Source organism: Zingiber officinale, chromosome 4B, assembly GCF_018446385.1.
Source record: "Zingiber officinale cultivar Zhangliang chromosome 4B, Zo_v1.1, whole genome shotgun sequence".
Taxonomy (NCBI): Eukaryota; Viridiplantae; Streptophyta; class Magnoliopsida; order Zingiberales; family Zingiberaceae; genus Zingiber; species Zingiber officinale.
Window position 1 is genome coordinate 6,703,061 of NC_055993.1, and position 20,781 is coordinate 6,723,841.

Sequence of the window (20,781 nt, forward strand, 5' to 3'; positions counted from 1 at the left end):
GTTCAGTCAATGGTCTAGTGAATTACTTTGTTGGGTGATAGAATACGAAAGGTCCATCCATAATCGATACGAAATTCCCAGGTCCTGAACACAAATGCAACGCAGTGACAATTATTTATCTCATTTGATGTTGCATAAATGATGTACAACAGAGAATGCATGTCAATTGCCTGAGTATAATTTAAAAGTAATACACGAGTCATCAAGCATGTACAACGTACCTTAATCGCACACAACTACAAACAAAGAACAAGGGCGACGTTGCATATTTAGGATAATCTTCTCTTCACTGCATATTTGTTGAACTTTCTTTTTAAGCCTCTGTGCCTTCAAGAAATCCGCACATGCTCCATGAGGCATGAGCTTCGCTCCGTGATGATTTGAGAAGTATGGCGCAAAGCAGTTTTTTGCAGTCAGTTTATGGCTTACTATGTCTTGCAGCTGGGATGTCGTGGTTGTGTTTCCCCTCGTAAGATGTAATCACAGCCTTCGGGTCTGTTGGAGATCTCTCAATGTGTTTCCTCACACTGCACCCAGCATAAGTGCATTTGTAGTAGCTCCTGAATTGAATAAGCGATAGAGATGGTAATTTAGAAAGAACTTTATAAAAAGAAGAAGAAAACATGCTAGTAGCTGAAACTAGTAGGTGAATTAATAACAACTATATCTTATCGACGTTGTTTGATTCATGAAAAAATGTTTTTCTATCTGAAGATTAAGTGAGGTGTATTGGTAGAGTTAAAAAGGGTCCGGAGATATGGATTCAAACATAACAATTCAAAGCCAGTTATGGAGATATGAAGATGATGTTGAAAATTGGACCAACAAATAAATAAATTACTTATCTTACACTAACAATAATAACACTACAACACCTGTTTTTGTGGATCACTCACAATTCTAAGACAAAGAAGAAAAACAAAAACTTTGACTCACAAATTGATACTTGATTGATGAATGAAACTAAATACAAGGTAGAGTATTTATAGTACTCTTCATACAATCTGGACCGTTCAATTAAATTAAATCCTAGCCATTGAAATTCTAATTCTTATCCATGAAATGAGAAAAACACTCTTGACCACACATTTAATTTTATCTTTTACCAAGTCGTCATCTTTATCTATTAGAAAAATAAATAATTAAATAGCAAATCTTATCTATAACTCTTATCTTTTATTGGATAAGTTTTATCCTTTATTTGGGTTGGAGTTGATATTTAACACTCCCCCTCAACACCAACCCTTTGTACTATGCCGAGTTGATCACGAAACCTTTTGAATTTGCTGGCGCTCAAGCCTTTTGTGAACAAATCTGCAACTTGATCATCTGTACTGATTTGTCTAATCTCAATTTCTTCTTGGAGAACTTTTTCTCTGATAAAATGATAGTGCACTTCAACATGTTTAGTTCTTGCATGAAAGATCGAATTTTCCGCCAAACGAATTGCCGATTGATTGTCACAATATATTGGAACTGCATAATCAACTGGTTGATGTAGGTTATTTAATAGTTGAATCAACCATGTGCTTTCTTGAGCTGTCATTGTTGTTGCTCGATACTCAGCTTCAGTGCTTGATAATGATACAGTTGGTTGTCTCTTGCTGCACTAAGAAATTGCTCCAGAACCAAGCTTAAATAAGTAACCAGTTGTTGACCTTCTGGTGTCATGATTTCCTGCATAGTCAGCATCACAGTAACCAACTAACTTACAGTCTCCAATTCTTTTATACACAAGACCATAATCAATTGTGCTCTTCACATATCTTAGTATTCGTCGAACTGCTTCCAAATGAGGCTTCATTGGATTTTGCATGTACCGACTTATTACACTAACTGCATAAGAAATATCAGGTCGAGTTAAGGTTAAGTAGATGAGACTGCCTACCAATTTTTGATACATAGTTGTATCTTCTAAGCTTTTTCCTTCATGTGCACACATTCTGAAATTTGATTCCATAGGTGTTGAGATTGGTTTGCAGTCGAGCATTCCGAACCTTTTCAACAAGTCTTTGGAGTACTTTTGTTGACAAATGAATATTTCTTTTTGTGTGCGGTCAATCTCTAAACCAAGAAAATGCTTGAGTTGTCCAAGTTCTTTCATTTGAAATCGGACTGATAAATTCTCTTTTGTCAGAAGAATTTCTGATCCATCATCACCGGTGATGACTAAGTCATCAACATATACAAGCACGATAGCTAGTTTTCCTTCATTTGATTTGACAAATAGGCTAGAATCTGCAGATGTTACTAAATAACCACTCTGAGTTAGAAATTCAGCAATCTTACCATACCATGCCCTAGGTGCTTGTTTCAATCCATAGAGCGCTTTCCGCAGTTTACACACATATTCAGGATGATGTTGGTGTTAGGATCGATGATCGCGGCTAGAGAGGGGGGTGTGAATAGCCGACCCCAAATCTTCGCGTTTCTTCCTACGATTAGGGTTAGCGCAGCGGAAATAAACAAAAGAAACGACAACGGAGAATAGCAAACCTCAAACTCGTCGATGTAACGAGGTTCAGAGATGATACTCCTACTCCTCGGCGTGTCCGTAAGGTGGACGAAGCCTATCAATTCGTCGGTGGATGAGACCCCGGAAAATCGGCTAATAACAACTCCTTCTGGGTGGAGAAACCTCGCCACAATAACTTGCAACAACAAGATAGAAATACAGCAAGAAATACAAACAATATGAATGTAAAACACCTTGCTTGCCTTCGACTGGTTTCCGCAACTTCACGGAAGAACAGAAGAATGACCGCTGGGGAAGCTCACACGAAGCTCCACGAAGCGAGAGCTCAGCAAAGCTCAAGTGCGCAAGAAGCGAAGCAACAAGGAAGAAGTAACTCGGAGCAGAGGCTCCTCAACCCTTTTATAACTGCGAAGAATACAGAAGAAACTGGCGGTTGCTACGCAGACGTGGACCGATCAGCTTCATCCCGATCGGTCCAGGTCTGATCGGTCACAAGACCGATCAGATCTTCGATCATGTGGACCGATCAGGTCCTTCCTGATCGGTCCCATGACCGATCGGACCTTTCCTCCCGAAGGTGATCTCCTTCGATCGTCTCGATCGGTGCGGACCGATCGGGAACTTTCTTGTATGCTCTCGATCGATCAGCGATCGGCTCACGACCGATCGATAAGCAGCGAATGCTTGTTTGGTTCCGATCGGTCCCTAGGCCGTCGAGATAACCCAACAGATATCCGGATCGGTCACGGACCGATCCAGTTTAGAGCTCCCCTAAACTCTACTTGGTCACGAGCGAGCTACCGAGGCATTCTCGACTTCGTCAGGTCGAGCGAGCTACAGGCCCTTTCCGACCACGGTCCGGAGAACGAGCTACGAGCCCTCTCCGACTTTCCGTGCCAAGTCTTCAACTTGGTCTTCGCCAAGTCTCCATACTTGGACTTTTCCCGTGCCAAGCTTCCTGCTTGGACTTTTCACCAGATGTCCGGTCAACCTTGACCCATCTGGATTTCCCTTGCCTGGCTCCATGACTTCCAAACCGCCTAGCTTCATTCACTAGGACTTTCCAATTGCCCGGCTTCACTCACTGGACTTTTACCTGCTCCGCTTCACTCACCAGGACTTTCCCACTGCCTCACAGACTTTGGCTTCACTCACCAGGACTTTCCTGGCTTCACTCACCAGGGACTTTCCCTGCCCCTCCACTCACTGTTCCCACGACTTTCACTAGCTTCACTCACTAGGATTTTCTGACTGCCTGACTTCACTTACCAGGACTTTCCGAACTGCCTAACATCCCAGTTAGGACTTCCCAGTCAAGTATCCGGTCAACCTTGACCTACTTGACTCTTCTTCATTCAACCTGATCAGACCCTGATCAGTATCTTTCCGCATGGACAACTGCACCTGCATTGTCCATGTCTACATGTCTTTCTGTATTGTCAAACATCGAAACCATGACCAAGGTTTACGCTTGGTCAAGGTCAACCTTGACCTACTGGAAATTGCACCAACAATCTCCCCCTTTTTGATGTTTGACAATACCTTTAAGTTAGGCTAATCCAATAGCCTCAACTTTCTTCATGCCACTAGGTAATGAAACATAAGTTACAACCTTTCATTCTCCTTCTAAGAAGGCAACCTCCTTCTTAGATAATGAAGGCCTAACTTAAACCCTTCATTCTCCCCCTATTGACACACATCAACAAACTCTCCCCCTGAAGAGTAAGTTATCGTTGTTCACAACTTCACTCGTCGTGATCAACAAACTCTCCCACTAACTCCAATGTTCTTCCTTGAACATTCTCTAGACATTCTTCCCCTTTTTGACACACATCAAAAAGAGAGAATCAAGGTCAAGAGTTTCTTCCTAATGAAAGTCTCATACCTTTCATTGAAACCCTTAATTTCCCCCTTGATACTAAATTCAACAATTAGTGATAATCCCATATCACTCTTAGGAGTAAAAACTCCCCCTAAAAGTCAACTCCTCCTTGACTAATAGGTAAAACTCCCCCTAAAGGTCAACTCCCCCTTGACCATTGCACCAACAATGTCTTGGAGAGTTTCAAACCTTTAGAGCTCGAAAACACCACCTCCCGAGCTGCAATTTCAGGCAAACAGTCGAAATTCAGCAGGTTGGCACGCGCTGATCGGTCACCGTGACCGATCCACACAGACCTGGACCGATCAGGGAACCTCCTGATCGGTCCACGACCTCTGATTTCTGAATTTTTCTTCTCCCGAAATTCAGAAACCTCTAGAAAATCACAGAAAATTTCAAAAATTGTGAAATTTTGAGGATACATTCCTCATAACATATACTATCATGGAAAAATAGTTTTCTATGAAAATAACTTCCATTTTCAAAACTTGATACAAAGTTCGAAAACTTTGAGATAGTTCAAGTTTAACTCAACTTTGTATCAACTTGCTCAATGATGAATGCTATCACTAGAAAAAGCTTCATCAAGGTTTTTCAAATCAATTTTAAAATGATTTTAAACCCTTTAATTTGGGACCACAATCTTAGGGCTAAATGTACATGACTTGTACATAAGCTTTTCCTATGATCCCCAATTTCGAATTAGGCTCATCTAGGTACAAGAACCATGCACCTTGATCCTAACTCATAATCCTAATATCTCACACTCATCTAAGGTGTATCAAACACATTCAAGTCAATTTTGATGTGAGATATGAGTTTAGGTTAGCTTAATCTAAGTTCTCATGCATTTTTCTAAACAACAATTTGATCTCCATATCAAATTGTGTTTCTTATCCTTAAATCAAGTTAATTGATCATTAATGCACAAGGTAATGACATGGCATATAATTGTATCATAAATGGAAACATGTGCCAATGTCATGATGTCATGGCATAAAGTATGAAACTTAAATAAAGCATGACATTTAACTAACCTAAGCATTATCATGACATTTTAAATTATCATGAATTAAATATGATGTCATGACATGGCATATGACAAACAATATATGACAAATAACATGTCAAGGTATAGAAAATACCTAATTCTAGCCTTAGTTGCCATTTTTGATAATTTTGATCATTTTGCCATAAATTCTATATTCCTAAGTGTAATAGACCTAAAATCACATACCAAGGATGTTTAGATCACTATGTGCCAATTAAATTGACCTAAGAGAACTCCTCAAATGTGATTGGCACATCCTAATCACCTTAGGAATAATTTTCAATTTCATTTTCAAGGCTTGATTGCACCTTGAAAATTCCTAAAGTGCCGCCTTTCTCCATGATTAGGTTAACTACCTATTCAAGTAAGTTTGGCACACCCTAACTCATCTAGCGATCACGCTCCTAGGAACCCAATACCTATTGGAACTCATTGGGTTCACTAAATATTCACTAGGGATGACTTCCCTAGCAACCCTTCTAATGACCGTCCTAGGCTTTAAAGCCTTGGTCATTTGGGACTCATCAAGATCAACTCTAGGGGTGACTCCCCTTGTGACCTTGGTGATGATCTTCCTAGCCCTAGATTTTGTTCCATAATCAAATAGAACATTGTGATAAGTGGGCTTGACCATTTGGGACTTAAGTTTGTGACCCAAACCTCTCTTGTCCTTTGTCTTTGGTTTTTGACCCTTAGACCCTAGAGTTAACTTCTCCAAATTCTTAAGGGTCTTTTCTAGAATGTCAAGTCTTGACCTCAAGACTTGATTTTCCTTCTTTAATACCTCAAGACTTGATTTGTCATTTTTCTTTGAGGCATTCCTAGGCATGTGTCTAGTTGATTTGGGATTCCTACCTAGGTTTTCCTTAACCTTAGATGGGTTAATTCTAGGGTTGGCTTTCCTAGTGTTATCCTTATCTAGGCTCACATGTTTGGCACCTAAGCATGTGTATCGATTTCTATAATTATCATGCTTATCATTATTGTCAATTGCAATCAAACTACTAGCATGCATCTTACTAGTATTGCAATAATGTGCCTTAGAGATTACCTTAGGGTTTGCCTTAGCTCCCCCTATCGATGTGCTCGGTCTCTTGTCCTTGTGAGATTGCCTCCCCCACAGACATTGGCTCCTATAGTGTCCCCTTCGCTTGCATTGGAAGCACACCACGTGCTCCTTGCCCTTGCGTGTTGGGACTCCGGCTTCCTTGACTTTTGGTTCCGGTGGAGTCTTCCTAATCCTCCTTGGACACTTACTCTTGTAATGTCCATACTCCCTACACTCAAAGCACATTATGTGTAATTTATTTGAAATTGAAATGCTTGAGTTACCTAGGGTTGAGGATGGATGAAGACTTTCTTCTTCATCCCTTCCGGAGGTAGAAGCTTCTTCCTCTTGCTCCATTCTTGAAGAAGAACTCTCCTCCTCTTCTTCCTTAGATGTTGAGTAGCCCTCAACTTCTAATTCCTCTCCTCCATGATGTGAGCTACTTGGCTCACTTGACTCCTCTTCATGGCTTGAAGTGGAGTTCCCCTCATGGAACTTAGCCAAGTTGTTCCACAACTCCTTGGCATCGTTATATCCACCTATCCTACACAAAACATCATTAGGTAAAGAAAATTCAATGACTTTCGTTACCTCATCATTGATGGTTGATTGGTGGATTTGCTCTTTCGTCCACTTCTTCTTCTCCAAAAGTTCTCCTTCTTTATCCAATGGAGGAGTAAAACCTAATTGCACATAACTCCAATTTTCAAGGTTAGTCATAAGAAAATACCTCATTCTTACCTTCCAATACGCGAAGTCGTCGCGGTCATAGAAAGGTGGAATGGTGATGTCTTCTCCGAGTTGATCCATCTCTAGCTTGTGCTCCCTCGGGTGTTAATCCGGCGAAGAGCGACCTCGCTCTGATACCACTTGTTAGGATCGATGATCGCGGCTAGAGAGGGGGGTGTGAATAGCCGACCCCAAATCTTCGCGTTTCTTCCTACGATTAGGGTTAGCGCAGCAGAAATAAACAAAAGAAACGACAACGGAGAATAGCAAACCTCAAACTCTTCGATGTAATGAGGTTCGGAGATGATACTCCTACTCCTCGGCGTGTCCGTAAGGTGGACGAAGCCTATCAATCAGTCGGTGGATGAGACCCCGGAAAATCGGCTAATAACAACTCCTTCTGGGTGGAGAAACCTCGCCACAATAACTTGCAACAACAAGATAGAAATACAGCAAGAAATACAAACAATATGAATGTAAAACACCTTGCTTGCCTTCGACTGGTTTCCGTTGACGAAGCAGCAACTTCACGGAAGAACAGCAGCAGCTGACCAGCCGGGGAAGCTCACACGAAGCTTCACGAAGCAGAGAGCTCAGCAAAGCTCAAGTGCAGCAAGAAGCAGAAGCAACAAGGAAGAAGTAACTCTGGAACAGTAGCTCCTCAACCCCTTTTATAACCTGCGAAGAATACACAGAAGAAACTAGTCGTTGCTACGCAACGGCTAGGACGTGGACCGATCAGGTTTCATCCTGATCGGTCCACAAGGGTCCTGATCGGTCACAAGACCGATCATGCCCTTCCCTGATCGGTCATGTGGACCGATCAGGTCCTTCCCTGATCGGTCCCATGACCGATCAGGACCTTTCCCTCCCGAAGGTGATCTCCTTCTGATCGTCTCCTGATCGGTCTCTGATCGGTCTTCTGATCGATCACTGATCGGTCTGCTGACCGATCAGATAAGCAACAGAATGCTTCTGTTTGGTTACTGATCGATCACCAGACCGATCAGATAACCCAGCGTATCACTGGATCGGTAACCAGACCGATCCAGGTTTAGAGCTCCCAGCCCTAAACCCTACTTGGTCCTGAGAACGAGCTACCGAGCCCTCTCCGACCACAGTCCGGAGAACGAGCTACCGAGCCCTCTCCGACTTTCCGTGCCAAGTCTCCAACTTGGTCTTCTCCGTGCCAAGTCTCCATACTTGGACTTTTCCCGTGCCAAGCTTCCTGCTTGGACTTTTCACCAGATGTCTGGTCAACCTTGACCCATCTGGATTTCCCTTGCCTGGCTTCACTCACCAGGACTTCCAAACTGCCTAGCTTCACTCACTAGGACTTTCCGAACTGCCTGGCTTCACTCACCAGGACTTTTCCAACTGCCTGGCTTCACTCACCAGGACTTTCCCACTGCCTGGCTTCACTCACCAGGACTTTCCCTCTGCCTGGCTTCACTCACCAGGACTTTCCCACTGCCTGGCTTCACTCACCAGGACTTTCCCTCTGCCTGGCTTCACTCACCAGGACTTCCACTTTCATCTAGCTTCACTCACTAGGATTTTCTGACTGTCTGGCTTCACTTACCAGGACTTTCCGAACTGCCTAACATCCCAGTTAGGACTTCCCAGTCAAGTATCCGGTCAACCTTGACCTACTTGACTCTTCTTCATTCAACCTGATCAGAACCTGATCAGTATCTTTCCGCATGGACAACTGCACCTGCATTGTCTATGTCTACATGTCTTTCTGTATTGTCAAACATCGAAACCATAACCAAGGTTTACGCTTGGTCAAGGTCAACCTTGACCTACTGGAAATTGCACCAACAGTTGGTTCTGAAAACCTATTGGTTGGATCATATGAATTTCTCGATCCAATTCTCCATGAATAAAAGCATTTTTCACATCCATTTGCCACAGATTCCAATCTTTGTTGGTTGCAAGTGCAAGTAGAACTCGTATAGTTGTAAGTTTCGCCACTGGACTAAACGTTTCATCATAGTCTAGTCCGTACTGTTGAGAGAAGCCACGAGCTACCAATCGTGCCTTATACCTTTCAATTGACCCATCTGGACGACGCTTTATTTTGTAAACTCATTTGCACGAAATGGGTTTCACATCTCTTGGTTTTGGTATGAGATCCCAAGTCTGATTTTGTTGCAGTGCATCAATCTCTTGTTTCATGGCTGTCATCCACTCAGAACTTTGTGATGCTTTTTCAAACGTCTCAGGCTCTACTGCTTCTTCAACTATAGCTGCATTTGCATATTTTGGATTTGGCCTTCGTGTTCTTGTTGACCTTCGGAGTTGAGATTGTGGAATTAATTCTTCCACTTCATTAGGCCTTTCTTCTTCATTTGGATGTTGATATATGCCGGTTTGCCAAGGACTCTGAGCCACTCTTTGCTCTGCATCATTATCATTTGGACCTCCTGATTCATCTGAACCTGATTGAAGTTGAACTATATGCTCCCTCATCTTTTGTTGTACTTTATCTTCAAGGTCTTTAGATTCTGGCAAGACCTCCTTCTCTGTGGTCCACCGAGAAGATGCTTCATCGAACACTACATTTCGTGAAGTGTAACATCTTTCGCTTGTTGGATCGTAGCATTTCCACCCCTTTCTCTGGCTATCGTATCCCACAAAGATGCATCTAATAGCTTTCTTGTCAAACTTGCTTCGTAAGTGATCAGGAACAAATATATAACATACACATCCAAATACTCGAAAGTAGCTAACTGTAGGTTTTTTGTTCCATAACTTCTCAAAGGGTGAAATAAATTCTAACCTTGGTTGAGGAAGTTTATTGATGATAAAAGTTGCAGTCCTCATTGCTTCAGCCCAAAAACGTCTAGGTACATTCTTCTCATGCAGCATACTTCGACAAATTTCTGCAAGATGTCGGTTCTTTCTTTCTGCTACATCATTCTGCTGTGGTGTGTTGGCACAAGTGTATTGATGATATACTCGACTTTCTCTCAAGTATTGAGAGAACTCTCTTGAGCTATATTCTCCTCCATTGTCTGTGCGCAAGCAACATATCTTTTTTTCCCAATTCTCCTTCGACTGACTGCTTGAACTCTTTGAACATTGAGAAGGTATCAGATTTTTCTTTCATAAATAAAATCCACACATACTTTGAGAAATCATCAATGAATGTCACCATATACCGCATACCACCAATTGACGACTGCTTAACAGGCCCGAATACATCAGAGTGAACTAACTCCAATGGTTCCTTTGCTTTGAAGTTTGACTCCTGATATGGTAATTGGTGTGCTTTACCATACTGACATCCTGCACATATTGTGTCTGTTCGTATGTCTAGTTGAGGAAGTCCCTTGAGCATCGACTTCTGCATCATCATGTTTAATTTGGAATAGCTAACATGACCTAGCTGCATGTGCCATATAACTGCTGTCTCACCTTTTCTTTTCTTGTCTATATATGCAGACTCTGCTGACATCATGTAGAGCGACTCTAATCGTTGACCCTCCATTGTTGGTGTTTCTGAAATTTTGAGGTTTCGATATACCTTTACATTTTCAGGACCAAATAGAACATAATGACCTGAAGATGTTAATTGGGCCACAGACAGTAAATTCTTCTTCATTCCTAGGACATGATAGACATCTTGAAGAGGCACTTGGTTAGAATTATATCGAGGCGTAATTACCGTCTTACCAACATGTGCTATTGGTAACCTTGAGTTGTCAGCTGTAACCACCATACGAGCTCCTTTGTATTGAGATAAGTTTTGCAATTTTTCTTTATCACCCGTCATATGATTTGAGCAGCCTGAATCCACGATCCAATCATTTTTGTAGTCAATCTGTTCTGGCGTTGTTGTGAGAGCCAAGTCTTTTTCCTCCGTAGTCATCAAAGCTTCAGCATCCCAATCATCTTCGCTATTCTCTTTAGAATTGGAAGTAGCAGTGTTGCTTTGAACGAACCTTTTCTTGGACCAACAATCTTTTGCCATGTGGCCCACCTTCCCACAATTGTAGCACTCGCCAGAAAATTTTTTACGATCACCATAATTCTTCGAGGCTCCCCCTGGACGAGAGCCTCCATTCCCATGATAGCTTTTTCCTTTGTCGCCATCCTTTTTAGATCCACCAGTGTGCCGTTTGAAGTTGCCTTTATTTTTGTTGGTGTAGAGCGCTTCTTCTTCATCTTTTAGTGAGAGTCCTCCCATTTGCTTAGCCATAGCTTCTTGACCTGCAAGTAAATTTTCAAATTCAAGAAGCGATGGCTGTGTTGGCCATCCTTGTATAACAGCAATAAATCCTCGATATTCTGGCCTCAAACCATGAATAATTATTCTTTTTATCCTTGCTTCCCCAATAGGAGCTGATGGATCTAACTCTGAAATTTCGCGACATATCAACTTCACCTTGTGGAAGTATTGGGCAATCGTCTTGTCACATTGCGCTATTAACAATAGCTCGTTCTCCAGAAGTTGCAATCTTGTATCATTCTTCTTTGAAAAAAGTATAGCAAAGATATCCCACACTTCCTTTGGTGTTTTGGCATCTCGGATGTGCTCCAACATTTCTTCTTCAATTGTGATCTTTAAGGCAAACATTGCTTTACCTGCCTTAATCTTCCATTTTCGCAAAATGTCATTGGCGTCTTCTGCCGGCTGCGTAGCTTCACTACCACCAACAACCTCCCAAAGATCTTGACCTTGTAGGTAAGACTCCATGCATGTTGCCCACGTGTTGTAGTTTTTGTTGTTGAGCTTCTTGATACCTCCTACTACTTGAAGGTCCCCCATCACGTCGAAAAGCTTTGATTATACCAAACAAGTTTGATTAAAAAACTTGTAAAGCATAAAACTCCTCACAATCTAAGATAGCTCCACCAAGAATAATCCCTGATTAACCTGGCTTTGATACCAATTGTTGAAAATTGGACCAACAAACAAGTAAATAAATTACTTGTCTTACACTAACAATAACAACACTACAACACCTTTTTTGTGGATCACTCACAATTCTAAGACAAAGAAGAAAAACGAAAAACTTTGACTCACAAATTGATACTTGATTGATGAATGAAACTAAATACAAGGTAGAGTATTTATAATACTCTTCATACAATCTGGACCGTTCAATTAAATTAAATTCTAGCCATTGAAATTCTAATTCTTATCCATGAAATGAGAAAAACACTCTTGACCACACATTTAATTTTATCTTTTACCAAGTCGTCATCTTTATCTATTAGAAAAATAAATAATTAAATAGCAAATCTTATCTATAACTCTTATCTTTTATTGGATAAGTTTTATTCTTTATTTGGGTTGGAGTTGATATTTAACAGATGATACTGAAAAGAAGGGACTGTTCAACTAACGACCATGCGTATTTAATACAGGCAAAAATTGTCGAAAGGTATATTTGCATGATCTATAAGTTGTTCATGAGATGTCAGTATACCAAGAATCAACCTTTTGAGATGCACCTCAGAAATACACGATTCTATTAAATAGGCAACTTTGCTTGAAAATACATAAAAATAGAATTTACAATTTTCTAACACAACTGTAACCTTCTGTAACATATAAGCTATGCTAGATTAACAGAGAGAACTGAAAATGAGACCAAAATATGCATAAAATATATATGCAAAGCATGCTAATGAAATGACAATATTATAAAAACTCTAAGATACTACCTTGGATTAGGATTTCCTTTTACTACTTTTTGCCCATATTTGCGCCATCTGTAGCCATCATCAAGAAGATCAACCTCACTTCTTGTCTGGACAATGATCCTAGGTTCATTTGAAGTCTTTTGAGACGATGCTGCCATCTTCCTACAGACCAGCCAAATACAATCACGCCATCTCAAAACGACCAAAATGTTAAAAATTTAGCGCATCTCAAGTATACCTTCTTTTGGGATCACACTCATCCTCATCTCCCTCATCCGGCCTACTTTCAATAACTTCTTCAACATCACTAGATCCAGATAATTGATCTGGTGAGCCATAGCCTGATTCTTGATCTGTATTGGAAAACAGAGCAGCAGTTTCGTTGTTTGGTTTGCTGAAATTACCATGACCACCGAGAGAACCTGGTTCCAGATTGTCAAGGTGTTCATTAGTCCCATTCAATCTACTAGGATTACCTTCCTTGGTTCGCTTATTTGGTTCAGGGCATTCATGATTATGTCGACCCTTATATATTATTTCAGTAACTTGACCATCTACTGAGCGCTCTAACTTTTTCTTAACTGGACATTTTGGATGGGTGCATTTATAATAGCTCCTAGGATATTCACTCCCTTTTACAATCTTCTGTCCATACTTCCGCCAATTGTAACCATCATGAGAAGGTTTGTCAACAACTGTTGTATTAAGTTGAGATTTTTTATTAAAGGTTTCTGAGCCTTCCACAGATTTTGTAGTAGAATGTGTTGGCTTAGGACTCTCCTGGATTAGTTGTGATGAGAAATTTGTCAGTTCTGTTGAGAAAGGAGAAGGTATTTCTGCTTTAGTTAGCATGGTAAATGGAGAATGTGCAGCCTGGGCAGTGACTTGAGCAAGAGCCTCTTGGTGAGACATTGCAAAATTACCCTACAGGGATCCAAATGAAAAGAGAAACGAACTTAATCTACAAGCTCCATGAAATAATTCAGAAACTGAATTAAACATACTTCAAAAGTATCTTAATTTTGGGGGAAAAGACAGAGAAGATAATAACAAAGCGCAATGAGGTGGAACTAGAAATTCCAAAAGAAATAAAAACATACTGTAATCAAGCGAAGGATATTATTAAGATATCATTATTGAATATTCACACACACCAGTACAACCTTTGAATTTTTGGTTCCTAATTTGAGTTAATCAATACCAGTTTTGCTACACAGGATTAGCTTATACAGTCAGCTAAGTGAGAAAAGAAAAGGAATCACTTGGATTAAAAATTTATTTGAAAGGTATTGGTCTCCAGGCTGAATCAAATGAGCTGCTGATTCGAAGCAATATTTTATATCAAGTATCCAAATGAAAGTAAAGCAATGTAGAGAAGTAATTTAGTTGGTTTACCTCAAGTATAGAAAACAAATGAATGTTGCTTCCTCAAGATCATAGAAGTTCAACATAACAAAGCAAACAATATATCTTAAACTTTTGTTGATCTTGCCATCCTCTATGCTAAAATGACAGAATATTTGTTTTTATCTTGTGCTATTGCTAGATATCTGCTTAATTTCCAATAAGTACAGACTACCCTTAGCATCAGTATAACCAAGTCATTATTTTGCCTACATTAACAGAATTTTGTTTTTAATTCATTGTTCATCATTATAATGGAGTCTATAGTATCCAAGTTCATTCCTTCAATTTGAATTCCTTATTCGAGCTTATGTTGCTGATTGTACACAATGAAAAGGTCTGATTCATAGTACTTTGGCCAAAATTTATCTTCTCTATATTTCTCATAAAATGCATTACGAGAAAATAGAGTCCTACACCAGCAACAAACTTCAGGCCATATTATCTAATTATATGACACAATAACATGCTGGAGAGGAGATTATTTCCAACATAACCAGACAACCGTTATTCTGTAGCAAAGTTTCCATTTATATTTCTGTTTGTTTGAAGGAGATATTATTATTCCAGGTAGACAGAAGCATAGTAAAAAAGAAGAAAGAATTAGTTCTGTTGTCACTAAACTTTTCCCAACCTTCCAAAAGGTCAAAATATCAGCAAAAAGACTGAAAAGGAGATCCATCTTAAACTTCTACTTAATGGAGATTGACAAAGGGACTCCTGCTTCCTCTTTACATAAATCGTCTATTCATAGCCAATCAACTAGACATAATTCAGCATCTACGGATTTATAGTCATAAATACTGGTAAGAACCTCCAAATTGAGGTATTTGGTAGTTTCAAACTTTCAATACCAAGAATTGTATAAAATCTGATATTTAGTGAATCACAAACCAGGGCAGAAGAAAAGAAAGCAGGAGAATCGAGCAAGCCGGCAGGACTCAACCCAGGCGGCACAGTGAAAATCTGGGGACGGCTAATTTCCAGGCTCGGGGGTCGATTGTGCCCTGACCGGATCAAGCCACCACCTCCCTCATCCTCCTCGCCACCGTCCGAGAGTTTCTCCGCCTCCTTCCCCTGCTCCTTCGCGGCTCCTCCCGCCCTCCTCGCCACCGGGGAATTAATCGCGCCGACAAGCAGCTGAGTGAAGGAGCGGCACTCCGAGTCGGCGTCCTCGGCGAAGAAGCTCGACACCAGCGTCAGCGGCCCGGGGCTAACCTCCGACGCACCCCCGCGGAAGAGGCTCTCGAAGGAGGAACGGGGAGGGAGGGCTATGGTGGGCCGCGGCGCCGCCCCTGTCCTTAGGGCAGCCGCCGTTTCTTCTCCGACGCCATCTCCGCCACCGCCTCCCCCATTTTCCGCCATCTGATTCGTACCAAAACGCTCTCTCTCTCTCTCTTCTTCCACACACAACAACTTCTTCAACAACACACCCACTCGCACTCACAGAATTAAATATAAATGGCGAATAATTTATTTTTTAAAAATGTATAGATAAACTCCCACCAAATTATCGTGCCAACGGAGTAAATGAGAAAGTTGACTTCCGCAGCATCGTTCATGGCTCGTCTCTCCAGTTGCCGCTGAACTGCCGTGTACAATGACTGGCTTACCATCGCCTTCTTTGCAGTCTTTATCATGCAATACAAGGTAAATTTCAAATCTTTTTAATACTCCCATACTCCCATACTCCATACGCAAATATAGAGACATCTATCTGCTATAGCGACTAAAAATTAAGCTTTTTTATTAAAATAATTCTGGAAAACATCAGTAGCACGAAGCAAATCTAAGAGTAGGACAAAAAAAAATAAGTGCGCAAGCTGTGTTGTTGCAACTTTGCTGTGTTTCATAAACAGGGCAGAGAATAAGTATTACAGGAGCTAGCAGAAGAGCTTATATCATTGGATGCTAAAGTGCTCTGCCAAGCAATCGTTCCTGTAGTAGTTTTCAGATTTACTGCACGGTGAACAGTTTGGACACTTTTCTATGATTGATGATATCAGAAAAGAAGGCCACAATAATTTGCACCAAGTCGACTTCCATACACATGGGTGTCATACCAATCGATGACAGTCCAGCAACACACACCATTTTTTTCTATTTAAGATGCGCCGACCTTTCTATGTCCTGGATTTTAGACCACAAGATGTGCAGTAAATTTGTCTAACAAGTAGTTGGAAATATTACTGACAAAGTTTTAGGAACTTGAACACATTGAACAGGCTAAGAATCACATCAGTAAACATAGGGAAATATTTATATTTGCTCAGTTAGTTTTGAAGCTCCAGGTATCATAATACAAGAGCAAATAAAAGAGTGTTGTAAGTTGGATGTTTCAGGTATCATAGTCACAGCTCTTGCGTTCTATTCATGTTAGTGCACAAATTGGTGGATTTAACTGAAGGGATATACAATGAGGAGTTCTTATCAGTTATCATGTACAAGCATCATACTTAGGTTAGAAATTATCAATGTGTATCTTCAGATATGTGGATAGAAAATCTTCAAGCCTCTTACCAATGAAGTGATCATGATATTGCCATATCTTAATGATATTAGTTAGGAAAGTGATATTTGACAGTAACAGTTTTCAATGAGTCCTGGAAGTTGTGACTTCCACCACATATTTCAGAATTTAATGTATACCAGCGAAATATCCAACAGCATATAGAAGTTTATCAGAACATAGCTGAATATGTAACACTTCAACTCAGATGCAATCTCTCTCATTCAATTAGCTTACCCAAATATTCTGGGGAAAAAAGGCTGCATATATACTTTTAATTAACAAGAGACAGAAAATATGATGAATTAAGTTGCAAGTTGCATCAAAATGGATCACATGTTGCCCCAAATCAAGTGACACAAAACATTTGGCTTTTTAACTCTTATTTTGAAAACAATGTTAGTGGATAAAAATTCACTGAGATATGTATCAGAGAGATTGTTAGTTATAAACATGATATATTCAGTTCAGAACTAAGATAACAAGAAAACCAACCATTGCTAAATCTACAAAAGCTGCACTGAACTGGATCTTTACAACAATGTCAATAAGGAACAAGAAAAACAAAAACAAGTGGTGTGAGAGAATGCGTATCTGTGGCTGTAGAATGATCAATTTTGTGCAAAATCCATCCACAGAGGTCCATGACAAAACTGACAGAAACATTCTTCACTTCCTCACGCAAGAGGAATTGGAGCATAAGCCAGGAAGTGGCAGGAATCCGAGTTCCAATTTAAAGACAACATCTTCAGTCGACATCCAGCAACTCTTCCCTCCGCAGACGTTTCTAAGTCGCAAGAACATCTCAAACCTTCGCTTTTCTAAATGAAATACTATGTAACTAATTGGATCTACCAAATGCAAATGCTTTAAAATGTTGAACTGTATGATTATCTTACATGAAAAGATCAAATAGATGCAAATGTAAGCAATAAAAATATCGGGCAAACAGTTGAATATTACCGGAACAATTTGATTGAAATAACGGATAATTAATTGCCAAGGCATCACGATAATCCATTCTTGGATGTGAAATGGTGTTCCTCGATGAATCTTCAAGATGATAGGATGCCGATCGAGAGAACAACAACAAAGCCGACATGATGCATTGATGAAACCAAACCAAAACAAAAATGAACGCAAAGCGAGGAGAAGCGATTGAAAAGGGCGACATCTGGATTCCCAATTCCGAGCCTGGTTTCTTAGGATGACGGTGCTGCGAATTTCTTTTCACCACAAGATTTATCACAATCTACTCCATAATTTAAGGATTTATCACAATCCATTTAATTGTTAATTGAGAAAAATATATTTTATACAATATTTTTATAAAGGCTAAATAACTTTAAACTCCCTTATGTTTTTCTTCCAAAAGCAATTTACCCTCTTATATTTAAAAAATTACACTTAGCCCCCCTTATATTTTAAATAAAAAAGATTAAAAAATAATAAATGACCAAAATAACCTTTACTTTGCTATTTAAATATTAAATTATGGTTAAATTGTTAGGACCAAAAGTAGCTAGAGGGGGGGTGAATAGCTCGTCGCGTGCTCGTCGCTCGTCATGGCTTGTTTCTTCAAGGATATGCAGCGGAAAATAACAGAAACAATCACACAACGCTAACAAGGTTGGTTTACTTGGTATCCACCTCACAAGAGGTGACTAATCCAAGGATCCACACCACGCACGCACCCTCCACTATGAAATCACTCCTTTTCGGTAACTACCGAGGGCGGAGAAGCCCTACAAGACTCTCAGTACAAGAAGAAAGGAAAGGGAAACAAAATACAAGCGCAAAACTTACAATGAGTACAGAAAACCCTAACCCTAGCTTCTCTTCTTGCCTTTGATCCGCCTCTTGACTTGGAAAGCTTCCAAGATCCTTCAAGAACTGGCGATCTGATCTTTGAGAGCGCTGTGGAGGAGTTGGCGAGAGATCTGGAGTGAATCGGAGAAGAGATACCGAAGGAATCGTGCGCCTGCGGCCTTTATCGACGCCAACGGTCGGATCCCGATCGATTCGAATGTTCCCAATCTATCGGGGAGGCTTTGGATCGATCCACGGATCGATCCAGAGCGCCTCTGTGCTCTGGGAAAAACGCCTGGATCGATCGAAGCAGTCGCGTCCCAATCGATCCACCGATCGATTGGGACATCTGGATCGATCCATGGATCGATCCAGAGGCTCTCTGTTTGCTAGGAAAGACTTGGATCGATCCACTGATCGATCCAGTACTTGGTTTTTGCCCAAAACCAAGTCCCAAGCCTACCAAACCAACACCCGGTCAACCTTGACCTGTTGGTACACCATGCCTAGCATCTGGTCACTCTTTTGACCTGCTAGGACTTCCCACCAAGTGTCTGGTCAATCCCTTTGACCCACCTGGACTTTCATATTCATGCCAAGTATCTGGTCACTCCCTTTGACCTACTTGGACTTCCATCAGATGTCTGGTCAATCCCTTTGACCTATCTGTATTTCCTCGTGTCAAGTATCCAGTCAATCCTTTGACCTACTTGGACTTCTCAACACCAGATGTCCGATCATCCTTGATCCATCTGGATTTTCCCTTGCCTGACTTCACTCACCAGGACTTTCACCTAGCTTCACTCACTAGGGTTTTCCATCTGCCTAGCTTCACTCACTAGGACTTTCCTTCTGCCTGGCTTCACTCACCAGGACTTCCATTCTACCTAACATCCCAGTCAGGACTTCCCAGTCAAGTATCCGGTCAACTTTGACCTACTTGACTCTTCTTCAATCAATTTCTTATTGTCAAACATCTAAACTCAAACCAAGACTCAGCTTGGTCAACCAGGTCAACCTTGACCTGAGGGATGTTGCACCAACAATCTCCCCCTTTTTGATGTTTGACAATACCACAATAACACTTACAATACCACATGTAAGTTAGGCTAATCCTATAGCCTCAATCTTCATGTCACTAGGTAATGAACACATAAATTAAGCTCTTCATTCTCCCCCTAAGAGGGCACACTCCCTCTAGGTAATGAAAGCCTAACTTATACCCATTCATAGGTCCTTTCATTCTCCCCCTATTGTCACACATCAACCCGTCTTTGGGCACACATCAACCCATCTTTGGGCACACATCAACCCATGCCCCAATTTTGGGTACACATCAACAAATCCATTTGTTGACGACTCTCCCCCTGAAGAGTTGCGCATCGTTGTTCACAACATCACTCGTTGTGATCAACACGATAATGAAGGTCCCATACCCTTCATTTATCCTTAACTTCTCCCTCAATGTAGACAAATACCCAACCTTGAGCATTTTCTAACCACTTGAGTTCCCACTTGAAATAATGAGGATATCCACTCCCCATTTCAAGTTCAAATGCTCATCCATGAGCATTCTCTTAACAGAAGGTTAACCACCTTCCAAGGTTTATGAAAAATAATTTTCATGTCTTTAAAGAGTCCCTCCCCCTAAAGACATGGTGGTAACTTCTGTCATTGCACCAACAATGACTTGGAATCCCTAAACTTTTAGGAAACCCAAACTTAGAAGTTTTGAGGTTCAAATATTCAAAATTTGAAACAAACCTCAACCTAAACTTCAATGAAGTCTTCCTTAACCATTCCATCCTTGTTTTCAACACTAAAACACCCTTTTTAGGTATACAAATGTATTTTTAAGGGTTTGGAATGGTCACATAGACTAAACATGGTTCAAAGATACTGAAATCAGGCCTTCACAGCCAAAATCAGCAACTTGGATCGATTGGAGTTGGGTTCCAATCGATTGAACCTGTCTGAATCGATCCACTGATCGATTCAGGCCTTGTGGATCGATCGGCTGATCGATCCAGCGAGCTACTGCTCGCGAGAGTTGCCTTCTGAATCGATCCACGGATCGATTCAGGCACTCCAATCGATCCATGGATCGATCGGAGTTCTGATAGTTGCTGAAATTCCATTTCAGTCAACTTCAGAAACCCCTATAAAATTCTACAAAAATCCAAAAATCATGAAATTTCGTGTAGACATTATTTAG

At 40.7% G+C, this 20,781-nt stretch overlaps 1 protein-coding gene across 6 annotated transcripts in view; it reads right to left on the reverse strand.

Annotated features, from left to right (window-relative positions):
• The window catches only part of LOC121974589 (probable WRKY transcription factor 4), a 60,678-nt gene extending 42,702 nt beyond the window's left edge, over window positions 1-17,976 (reverse strand). The window contains exons 1-6 of one of the 6 annotated variants that reach the window (XR_006110052.1): window positions 17,721-17,976; window positions 15,755-17,578; window positions 13,083-13,768; window positions 12,866-13,006; window positions 222-560; window positions 27-84 (exon numbers count right to left, since the gene is read on the reverse strand). Coding sequence is in view for 3 of the 6 variants with exons in the window: in XM_042525725.1 (XP_042381659.1) it covers window positions 419-560; window positions 12,866-13,006; window positions 13,083-13,768; window positions 15,143-15,613 (1,440 nt within the window). In the remaining 3 variants the exon portion in view is untranslated. The other 5 variants (XR_006110051.1, XR_006110050.1, XM_042525725.1 and 2 more) reach the window with 5 other exon arrangements.
• Between the last annotated feature and the right edge of the window lie 2,805 nt (window positions 17,977-20,781).